At 47.8% G+C, this 12243-nt stretch overlaps 1 protein-coding gene across 2 annotated transcripts in view; it reads left to right on the plus strand.

Annotated features, from left to right (window-relative positions):
- Positions 1 to 2738: 2738 nt before the first annotated feature.
- Positions 2739 to 12243, plus strand: part of GAS7 (growth arrest specific 7) — a 1616751-nt gene continuing 1607246 nt past the window's right edge. For both annotated transcript variants that reach the window (XM_078654763.1, XM_078654764.1), the window contains exon 1: positions 2739 to 3853. In XM_078654763.1, the coding sequence (XP_078510889.1) occupies positions 3608 to 3853 (246 nt within the window). In that variant the 5' untranslated portion in view covers positions 2739 to 3607. The remainder of the gene's footprint in view (positions 3854 to 12243) is intronic.

Here is a 12243-nt window from a genome sequence, read left to right on the forward strand (position 1 = left end):
ATCAAATATTATTCCACTGTGGTTCTTTATACAGAAAGGAGTTGAGCCTATCATTTTTCTTCAGCTTTCGTTGGCTATCCACCACTACCTATATAATAGCAAAATGAACTGTCTAGAGGAATTCTGAGAACTTCTGATTGGGCGCCACTGAATCCTTCAACTCATGTGCTGTTGTCTGCAAGCTACCAGTACTCGTAACCGCCTGGTCAGTAGCAAAATATAGCAATATTAGATGTTTAGCGGGGTTCCTATAACTTTGGGCCCCTGTGTCACTGCACCTGTTGCACCATTGAGAGCATGAACCTATTGCTAAAGCAACTGCATGCTAGCTCACCTCTGCCTGACAGTTCAGCCAGCGCATGAACATGCTGTTTGAGCGGCGCACCGGGCCCTTCCCGCGACAAATCGGTTTTAAAGAATTATAAGTGCAGTGGCATCATTAAATACTCGGGATCGTTACCAAAGTGACTAATATTTACTTATGCATTTTTATATGGCGCTGTTCTTCAACCACAGGTACAGCACAGAACCAAAACTGTGGTCTAGCCACCCACTTGTAGTCTTTTCTGTCATTACCACAATTATTACTATTACAAGTATCTTACCTGTAAGACTGGGCTATTGGCTTTGTCAGTGGCTGTTTGCTGCCTAAGATAAGTACATAGCAAACATGGTTTGTCTAACAGTTTGAAGAGCTTACATTTGAAGCCCTGGGGACATCATGACAAGTAAAGGACCAAAACTGTGGACTAGCCTAATGTGCCGCCCACTTGTAATTTTTCCATCATCTCCCCCAACTATATATTACCTGTAGCATACCTGGACTATTGGCTTTGTCAATGGCTGTTTGCTGTCTAAGCTAAGTAATTAGCAACCTCGACATGCATATAACATTTTTAAAATTACACAAATAAAATTACACCAATAAATGACGTGAATCTGCTGTAGGACTTTCATTAATTGGAGTAGGACTAAGTGAATCTCTTGGGCTCAATGTGCAGCACTGTGACATGTTGCCCTTGACAGGGCCAATGGCGTACACTCGAAATATATCCACACATTTCCCCCTACTGCTTAACATTTTTGAATGTCACTACTAATAGACAGGTAAAATGAATGATGATGTTATTTAAAAAGCCCCACCTACGTGTGTATGGTGACCACTTTAAGAATGCAATTGTCTATTTCTTTTACGTCTGGTGTTAGCCAAAACTTACTCACATGAGCATTTAGCCATCCCTCATTTTCCATTGGTCTATTTAGGTGCCATTCACTTCGCCCTTCCGTTCACTACAACTTAGGGCAATGGCCCAGCCCACTCCAGTCACTAGAAAAATACACTGTGGGTGTATTTTGGTATTTGAAAAGGTGGCACACCTGCACCAAAGGTAGTCCCCTTCATTGCCAGGGATATATTAATTACATGTTATAAGGAGAATCGAACCCATGAACAGAGGGTTATGAGCACAGTGATCTAATGACCGAGCTAACGACTTGATGTAAGTTAATGATCAGTTAATTCCTACATTGACAGTAACTGGAACTCAGGTTGCTCCCCACTCAGTTTTCACTCTGTCCTTATGAAGACCCGCGTATAAGACGTATTGGGGGCCCACCTGCGATCTGATCCGCCATGCCCCCGAATTTACAGCCTCTCGGAAACACCAGCAACACAGGCATGTCCAATCAAGGATAGTAGCGGCACTTTCTGCCCTCTCCCTATGCGCGTGAGTCAACCCAACAGTGTGGTTTTATTGCATTCCGTTTGGGAGCTGCCTAAAGCGACGGTAGGAGACATATGAGTGTAAACTTTGAAAAATAGCCACGCTGCCCATGCTGGTGCTAAACACAAACCTAAAGCATGGGAGAAAACTCGTGCTTGTAAAGCAAGTTTCACACAATCATTTTGAAACACACAAAATTATGCGCAAGTGCTCATTACACGCCCCCCTAGCTGTTTTTCTTCCCAACTTAACTTTATGCACACCAGCAACGCGGTTTCCGTCCTGACGTCTCGCACAGCCGCAGCAGATCCTTCGAGGCGGTTGCCTTCTCCGCCGGCAAGCCCATCTCCAAATTGGTCGCATGAGGCTCCGCTGCTCTCCTCACCGCAAACTCCGAGCTCGTCCACCAGTGCAGCGGCGAAGTCTTTAAGGAAGATTCACGAACCACCGGACCTCCCAGTGTTCCAACGCCGTTCTTAACATCCATGATCCGCTGGGTAACCTGCAATAAACAAAAGAGAAAATTAAACGGCCCCACGGTGGGGCGAGGAGCGAGCCTGGGGAGCGCGGGCACAAAGAGGCCGCTTCCCGCGCTCCCCAGGCTCTTAACCCCTTCGCCGCCGCGACCCCGCCCCCTCGCCCCGGAAGCACACCAGTACTTCCGGGGCGAGGGGGCGAGGAACGCGGCCCCGAAGGGGACGGGTTGTGGGAGGGACCGGGCCCCGCCATGCTTGCGTGGGGGCCTATTGGCCCCCCCTTGTATTAAGCCATGTCCCCCTTAGCAATCTGCAGTCAGTCAGCGAACGTGCTGTGGTTTTGTGACATTGTTGTCTGCGCTGCATGCGTATATTTTCTTTAATCCAGAATAATACCCGTGGGATAAATCAGAGTGCCTTTCCCTTACGTGCATTTGGTAATGTATACCAATGTGGAGGGCCATCTACTCGAGGTAACACGGTAATGAATGGGAAACAGAATATTGTGCGCAGCTGAGGAGCTAGAGGGAGCTCAGATGTTGGGAAATCGCTGCTCGGGATCTCGAAGTGGAAGTTAACAGAACCGCTGGTCACAGACGGACCGTCCCCTCCTGTCACTACATGTTCGTGGCCCCGGACACTGTGAGCTTGGCTGTCTTGTTCCTGTTGCACCGCCTTCAAAAAACACGCACACAAGTTACAGAATTGTGAAAGAAAAAAAAGCTGACACGATTCAAGCGCAGCTGAAGTGAGATCACTTTCCTTCCTCTGGAGAGCAGCAGCGCGGGTGTGAGAGGGAAATGCAATGAGTCGGGGCTGCGGGTGAGTGGCCGGAGCACACCCTGCGCGGACGGTGGACCCCAGCTTGGGGTCATCCTGCTGTGGGTTCGACAGCTACGCCGAGTGGTCCAAGTCCTCAGAGAGGAGCGCGTCGCGCACCAGGAGCAGGGTGCTTCATGGTAACTGTGCCTGGCAGTCTTTTCGCTGGTTAAACTCGGGAGACCCTGCTGTTCAGTATCACCAGCGCTACAAGGAGGCAGACTGTGGAACATGGGGGGCTTAGTGTGAGGGGCACAGGCACTGAGGAGCCCCTGGGCAAGGGGCACCGAGGCACTGAGGAGCACTGAGGAGCACCTGGGCGAGGGGCACCGAGGAGCACCTGGGCGAGGGGCCGGGCAGCTGTGGAGCACCTGGGCGAGGAGCACCGAGGCACTGAGGAGCACCTGGGCGAGGGGCGCCGCCGTTCCACGCGGAGAGGATTGTTGGTCCTGCTGTGCTGTTTTCCATCCTCATACCTGCCGAACCCCTGGATCGGAGCTCGGGGACCATGCTGGGCCGCCTGTGAGCCCCGTCAGTGAGGAGCACGAGGGTCGGGAGGCTTGGCCGTCTGCCCCCCCAGCCCTTGCCATGTCTGGAGCACCTGACCCTACCCTGTCCAGCCCTCCGACTCCTACCCTGTCAGCCCCTCCGGCCATCTCCGGGCTGCTCTGCCGGAGCCTGTACCCCTTCTCGGGGGAGCAGCACCAGCAGGGGCTGCGCTTCGAGGCCGGGGAGGTCATCAAGGTGCTGCAGGTGCTGGACGGCGGCTGGTGGGAAGGGGAGAAAGGCGGCGCGCGGGGCTGGTTCCCTGCCACCTACGTCCAGATCCTGGAGGTAAGTCGTGGGCAACCAATGGGAGGCTGCTGTGTGCGGGGCACCAGAGCAGGGGCTGCACGAGGCGGGTGAGCGATGCCTGTCTCGTGCTCCCTGGGAGTGTATGCACGTCTGGTCTCTAGAATCGTTTCTAGGGGCGGAGGATTGTGCAGGTGTATCCTCCGCACGGGAGATGTAGAGGGATGCCTACTGGCCCCGCGGCAGGTGTTAAACCTCACGGGGTCCTGCTTCTGTGCTCCACTTTACATGATGTGATGATTTGAGTTCATGCCTAGGGTTCAAGTGAAACTATAAATCCCAGAATGCCATGTGCCGATGGTAAACAACCAAAAAACAGAATGTCACGACTGACAGAAGACGTCCCACGTGAAATGGAGCCAACCGGCGGCCATGGGTCTGTGTGTAGGAGGGCGAAGTGTAGATAATGTCTGTATGATTGATTACAGGTGACTCCACGTTACACTATCTCCTAGTCCTTGGCTGACCTAAGAAACATTGTAATCTGGTGTCATAAAAGAGTGTGCTCGGTTGGAGTAAATAAAGAGGGAACTCCCAGAAGGCAATAGATTGTGAAGTGATTGTTCAAAAGTGAAATATGGTTCCCACCAACGAGTAAACATGGCCCGGATACTTTACAGGAGGTGTTCTGTGCTGGGCGCTCCCATTACGAATCATTGTTTTCAGTTTTTGTTCCAGATGTTTCAGCCAGCGTGAACAAAGATGGGTGTGGGCGAGAGGAAAATAACTGTGAAATGTGTCAGGGGTATACACCCTTTTGCAGTGTTAGAACCTCCTAGAAAAGTTGTAACGCTTAACTTTGATCCACTTTACAAAATAGAAACACAGCAGTTTTATCTCCCACATCAGTTGATAAGTGGTGGTAACTTCCGTAGTAAAAGGTTAGAGCACCCCCCAAGCCCCTCCCAGTGAACTCACGTCCTTTCTCTCGATTTTTTTTACATTGAGGCATACACTTTCACAATGTAATGGGGGAATGCTGTGAGCACTTTAGAGCGTTCACTGCTAAGTTGTCCCTTTGTTTTAGGAAAAGTACTAAGTTGGTGTAATGCGAATGCTGTGGACAGTTCAAAACATGCACTGTTGCATTGTTCATTAATTAAAGTATTTCATGAATTATAGGGTGAGCGAAGACCTAGAAGGCTTCATGGTGCTAACCCAACCACTTTTTTCTTTAAATTGCTAGATTGATCGCTATCCTTCCAATGTCCAATGGTAGGCTTGTTCACAGATTTGACGCATTTACTGAAAAGAGCGCCCACCTGTTCGAGCCCTTTCAGTTCTGGAGATGCGCTCCCGGGGCAGGTGTCCGGAGTGCAGCGCGCGTGCCGGGCAGCAGGGGCGGGCACATAAGGCACACGCGACATTCTATGAGTGAAATAGAAGGGTTTCATCTGAACTGGTGTTCCACAGCCAGCGCAGGGCTCTGCGGGCCTCGCACATGATCACATTTCCAAAGGTCCCGCACTGTGTGACTACAATGTTTTGGACATGCTGACACACGGACAGCAATTAAGGCGGCAGCCAACAGGCAGTCCTGGCAATAGCACGAGATGGCGCCAGGGGTGCCTGGTTCTGGGCAGGGAAGGAGGCACTTTGTAAGCAGATAGCATTTGCTAGTCACTGACCTTACTTGTGGTATTAACAAGGCTTCCAGATCTAGAACTCCATCCGGGGACTCGACTCTGCCTGTTGGGCGAAAACTATGTAGCCTTGTCTAGGAACACTGTGCCGCTGGCTGCTGGAATTGTCTGGGACCAACACTTCCTTGTTCTTTTTTTTTTTTTTTTTTTTCTTTATCATAGAGAGTATTCTAAGTCCATGCAATGTGAATGCACTGGGCATTCCATTAAGAAAGGCGCTTAATCCATGCAATGCGAATGCACTGGGCATTCCATTAAGAAAGGCGCTTAATCCATGCAATGCGAATGCACTGGGCATTCCATTAAGAAAGGCGCTTAATCCATGCAATGCGAATGCACTGGGCATTCCATTAAGAAAGGCGCTTAGTCCATGCAATGCGAATGCACTGGGCACTCCATTAAGAAAGGCGCTTAGTCCATGCAATGCGAATGCATTGAGCACTCTAGAACTGGCACACTGTTGCTTTATATTATGGAAGGCGCTAAGTCCATGCAATGAGAATGCACCGGGCACTCAGAGAACTACTGGCACACACGTTGCTTTATATTATGGAAGGTGCTAAGTCCATGCAATGCGAATGCACTGGGCACTCTAGAACTGGCACACAAGTTGCTTTATATCATGAACGGCGCTTTGTCCATGCAATGCGAATGCACTGGGCACTCTAGAACTGGCACACTGTTGCTTTATATCATGAACGGCGCTTTGTCCATGCAATACAAATGCACTGGGCACTCTAGATCGGCCCCACTGTTGCTTTATATTATGAAAGGCGCTTAGTCCATGCAATTCGAATGCACTGGGCACTCTAGAACTGCCCCACTGTTGCTTTATATTATGAAAGGCGCTAAGTCCATGCAATTCGAATGCACTGGGCACTCTAGAACTGACACACTGTTGCTTTATATTATGAAAGGCGCTTAGTCCATGCAATGTGAATGCACTGAGCACTCTAGAACTGGCACACAAGTTGCTTTACATTATGAAAGGTGCTAAGTCCATGCAATGCGAATGCACTGGGCACTCTAGAACTGACACAGTGTTGCATTACATTATGAAAGGCGCTAAGTCCAAGCAATGCGGATGCACTGGGCTCTCTAGAACTGGCACACTGTTACTTTCTATTCTAGAATGCACTAAGTCTATGCAATGTGAATGTATTGTGCTCCTTAGCTATGCATTGCCTCACGGCCCCTTTGTGTTATGAAGGCACTAACTGTATGTAATGTGAATGTAGTGTCCACATTAGATATGCTCTGCTGTTTTATTTCATGAAAGGCACTAAATCTATGTAATGTGAATGCAGTGTGCTCCTTAGCTATGCACCCCTGATTTATATTATGAAGGCACTGAGTCTATGTAATGTGAATGCAGTGTGCTGCTTAGCTATGCACCCCTGCTTTTGATTGTGGAAGGCACTAAGTCTATTAATTTAACAGAGATACTTTGACGGCGGACTGCTGTTTCTGCACCTCACATAAGTTTCGATTGTATCAGGTAACTTGCGCAACAAGCCCTTGCACCAGCCGTCAGGTGATGCCTCTGTAAATCAGATCCTAAGCAAATAAAGGGGTTGGTCGTGCATCAGGTGATGAAATCCAAGAAGCCAATACTCAGTTTTTCAAATGAGTCTTTATTTTCAATCAGTTTGTTATCTCAAAATTGGTGATTTCATGGTCAGCCAACGCATTTCATTCTCATGATGAGAACTTCGTCAAGGCTTAGTAGGAGAGTATCCTTTCGTTGAAGTTAGAGTATACGTTGAGAATGATTGTACTCCACAAGTATACTGGGTGTAGTGTAGCCTAGGTCCAATGTGACCTCTCGTGTTGAAATTGAAAAAAGTAATCCCTTAATCAAGTTGGCGAGCGCTCATTTTGGCAGGATAATTTCCAATCTGAGATTTGTTAATGAGGCCGACCGTGGCCCTGCGATATCCTAAGTGCTTCCAGAGGAATAGCCTGGAACACCGACTTGATTGAGGGATTATTTAACATGGGAATCTGTTGCACTCCTGTGTTCACCATTAAATGCATTTGTTAATGAGAGTTGCACATCACTGGTAAATCGCCTCTTGGCTGCTTCACCTGGTGTAAAAGACTGGGTGGCTTGATAGGAGCCAGCATTTCTCAACCGTAGATGAGCAGTAGTCCATCATAACTAAAGTATACAATATTTTGTTCGCTTGCTATATGTCAAGAAACTATTCTTCAACCCTTTTGAGTTTTCGGCCAATGTACTAAGGACGCTTGGCTTGTAGTTTAATTTTCATACCATGAGCCTGATTATGATTTGATTCCATAGTTATTACCCCTGATTAATAACAATACCACGGGGTAAATTATATATTTGGTGAGATAAATAACACCTATTATGAGTTTATGGGGAATAACATGCAGATTTTGGCGTTTAACTCGCCAAAATCCACATGATACAGTAAATATCCTATGTTTTTGTCTATTAAATTTCGGCTCGTCTGACCTGTCGAAATTTGATAAAGTTTGAGGTACTTAACATTCGATAATCATTAGATGCATTAAACAACACTCCGCTCATAATTTTGACCCATGCGTTAACAGGGGTTTATGCATGGGTCGGAAAGAAATGACTAATCAGGCCGTATAAGTCTTGACCTGTAATCTCCAGTATGTTAAGTAGGAATGGATAAAAAGCTAAGACTGACTAAAATTCATCCTCATGAGAAATGGCTCTTTGAAGATTATGAGTCTTGCCAGTTGACTCCAGTTTGTTAGGACACTGTTTTTTACAATTCAACACCAGGTGTTTTTATCCAATTGGTTCAACTTAAGCAAACCAAGACTACAGATCTCAAAATATAGTGAACTGCTAAATGGAAGCCCTGGACTGGAAACATGGCATCCTACCAGGGCCGGACTGGGAACCAAAACCGGCCCTGGCAAAGTGCTCGGCCGGCCTCGGTGAGGGGGGGGGGGGGGGGGGGGGGGGGGGGAATGCGACCGAGCTCTTTGCTGGGGCCGGTTTTCGTTAGATTTAGTTACAGGGCCGGTTTTGCAGCTATGCTGCATAAACGGCCCTGTAACAAAAACGGCCCCCAGGGGCCCAAAACCAGCCCCCACCCTTGTGGCGCACCGGGGGATTGCCCGGTGCCCGCAACGGCCAGTCCGGCCCAGCATCCTACCATAGTGGAGCAATCTAAACATCATAGATATGGCACTTCAAGACCATGGTTGTGAACTGTAGGTAGCCAACACTATGCACTGCTATTCTGGCTTGCCTACTTGTGCCAAGGCCTCTGGTTTTGCCCCTACATTTACAGGACTTATAATAGAAGGTAAACAAGTCCCTTTGAGCTATGAGACCTGCTGCATTAAAACCCAGCCTACACTGTTGTTGTGTCTACTTGTTCTTCACCTAGCCATTCAGCAGTAATTAAGAGGTTGTTGAGGAGCTAAATAAAGATGAGGCAGGAAGTCAGCCCTGTGATAACATTGGGTATCAGAGGATGTGTGATATCACTTCTGCTACACCTGGCCTTTTCGTGAATCGTGTCCACATGAATGACCTCTGGACTGAGTGCTGGTGAGGTTCCTAATTTTACAAGAAATGTGTCCATGGCCTGCTACCCATAGTGGCATTGGTGGGTGAGGTTTCTCACGCATGCATGCATTCTGAAAAAGTCCATATATTTTTGGTTCTGTAAAATGTTGTAAAACAATACGGGTTTTAGATGTGGTGACTTTATTTGAGACCGGCTTCTGAGGCTGTACTTTGCGTGGGAAGTGTGGCAGGGAGTGGGCATTCTTGTGATTACAGTTCATGACTCTGTAGCTGCCTTTATCAGTATAACACACCATGTAATCCTCCCTTCAGCAGAACAGCGCCTAATTGTGAAATATCTCTTGGGTTAGCTTGCCTGTAGTCCGCTAGGAGGCACTGAACAGAAAAGCTCATCATCAACTAGCAATTACTCGCAAACATGGGCAATTACAGCAGACAAACAGCTGTAAATGATAGTTATTATCAAGGTGGCAATTCACTTGCTCTGCATAATGCACTTCCCTGCGTGCAGTGACATCCACAGTGATCTGTTGACGTTAAAGCTGGATTAAAAAAAAAATGAAAACCAAAACCACATGCAATTTTTTCATAGGTTGTTTTTTCCTTTGTAGAATATTGAACTATTAGTAGTAGTATGTAGGCCCAGGTAAAATGTTCGTTATGCTGATGTTATCTTGCTTAATTTATGGCATTTGGTGTAACACAGCAGTTTTGAAATGATGCCATCCTTCCACGTTACATAATTTCAGGTTTGTTTGGGTAAAATTCCTTTTGCAAGAGCACAGGGAAAAACACAAACTAACAGAACGCAAGTAATTGTTGTCGACGACAGTGCTTTTGTGATTTTTATTTTTTATTTTAAGTCCGAAATGCATCATCGCATCTAAAATGGATGCAAGGATGCATTTGTCACTAAAATATAGTGTTAAATGCTGGATTTGTATTAAACACAATTTTTCCAGAATTTCACACAATTACGCAAATGGAAATTCAGCATCTCAAGACCTTAAATGCTAAAGCCATTAAAATAGCTGGCGGGCCAAAATTGTTTTGCCACATTCAGGTTCATAAAGTAAATGTGAGAAAGGTGATTAAGTGAAGTGGACTGTAGTCCACCACAAGTAATAATATGACCATTCTTTTTAGGTCCAGTAAAAGTATAAACCTGTTCAACCCTTGGTAGGTCTGGCACAGAGCAGACATGCTCAACTTAAGAACATGTTTCACGCATTTAGAAGTACCAAATAACAGGTAAAAAGTCGAGAAAACGGCTTAATAAAATAACCACTTCAATTTATAGCAATACAGAATATTTTAATGAACAAGCAACACAAATGTGATAAAGGGAACTGGAGATATGAATTTTCAAAGTTTTAAATAAAAATAACATCAAAAAGCACCAGCCGCAGGCAACTGGTTGCACTAGACTGGGCCAAAAATAAGATTTAAGGCTAACTGAGATAGAACGTGGGCCAGATTCAAGGACCACATTGGTCCCAGTCAAAGAGTTACCTTCTCATTTAACAGCTTCTAGGAGAAGACTGGATTTGAAGAAGGAGTCATTGATGACGGGGAACAGCCAGAATACCGAGGTCTTAACCACGAGTGTTCCGACCACGCAAGCTAAACCACGCTTTCCTTAACCATGCATATGCCTTAACCATGCGGCCTAGCTGCTGACTGTTGGGAACCGAAGCAGGAAGATCTCGCCAGGAAGAGTGCCACAGTGAGGTAAGTGTAGTTTTATGGGTTGGGGGGGGGGGGCTCGGGCTAATTTTCTGGGTGTGGGGCGGTGAGTCAGTGTAGTTTTCTGGGTTGGGAGTGGGTCAAGAGTAGTTTTTTGGACTGGGGTCGGGGCTAGTTTCTGGGCTGGGTAGGGGGTCGGGGCTAGTTTTCTGGGCTGGGTAGAGGAGTCAGGGGTAGTTTTCTGGGCTGGGGGTGTGGGGTTCTTTTTTGGGCTGAGGGTTGTGGCTACTTTTCTGGGATGGGTAGGAGCGAGTTATTTGGGCTGGGTGAGGGGTCAGGGATAGTTCTCAGAGCTGGGGAGGTCCGACCTAGTTTTCTGGGCTGGGTAGGGGGTCAGGGTACTTTTCTGGGCTGGAGATAGGGGCTACTTTTCTGACCTGGGTGGGGGTCGATGTAGTTTTCTGGGCTGAGGGTCGGGCTACTTTTCGGACCTGTTGGGGACAGGGGTAGTTTTCTGGTACAGGGGTTCAGGAGTAGTTTTCTGGGCAGGGGGGTCGGGGGTAGTTTTCTGGGCTGGGGGTCGGGTAGTTTTCTAGGCTGGGTGGTCGGGGTTAGTTTTCTAGGCGGGGGTCAGGGTTAGTTTTCTGGGCGGCGGTCAGGGTTAGTTATCTGGGTTGGGGTAGTTTTCTGAGCTGGGGTTGGGGTAGTTTTCTGGGCTTGAGGGTCGGGTCGTTTTCTGGGCTGGTGGGGTCGGGGTAGTTTTCAGGGCTGGGATGGTCAGAGGTAATTTTCTGGAGTGGACGCCGGGGCTTGTTTGCAGGGATGGGGGATCGGAGATAGTTTTCAGGGCTGGGACAGTCAGGGTAGTTTTCAGGGCTGGGGGTCGAGGTAGTTTTTAGGGCTGCTGGTGTTGGGTAGTTTTCAGGGATGGGGGAGGGTCGGAGTAGTCTTCAGGGTTGGGGGAGGGTCAGTAGGTTTTTAAATTGGGGGTTAGGTTAGTAGGCCTAAGGGCAGTGGAAGGGGTTGGGTTAGTTTTAGGAAAGGCGAGGGGATTGGGATAGTGTTTGTTAAGGGAAAAGGTTTTAGGCCTCAGGGGGAGGATTATGGGTAGTCTGGTGGTTTTTAAGACTTAGGGGAGGGTGGGGTCGTTTTTAGGGGTCTTGGGGCGGGGGGTCGGGTAGTTTTTAAAAGTAGGGGTTTGGGTTTTAGGCCTATGGACAGTGGAAGGAGTTGGTGTAGTTGTAGGGACAGCACAAGGGTTTGAGAGGGGGTCGAGGTAGTGAGGGTTGGGATATTTGGACCTCAGGGCACAGAGAGGTAGTGTGGGGCAGTTTGTACCTTAGTCCCATTACTATTCATACCTTTACCACAAAACTATGTGGTAAAGGCATGCGTGTTAAAGGAATGCATGGTTAAGACTCATTCGTGGTTCTAGCATGCATGGTAGAGGCACGCGTGGTTTATCCAGTCGTGCCTCTATCATACAACCATTGATGACAGGG

Source organism: Lissotriton helveticus, chromosome 7 (genome assembly GCF_964261635.1).
Source record: "Lissotriton helveticus chromosome 7, aLisHel1.1, whole genome shotgun sequence".
Lineage (NCBI taxonomy): Eukaryota > Metazoa > Chordata > Amphibia > Caudata > Salamandridae > Lissotriton > Lissotriton helveticus.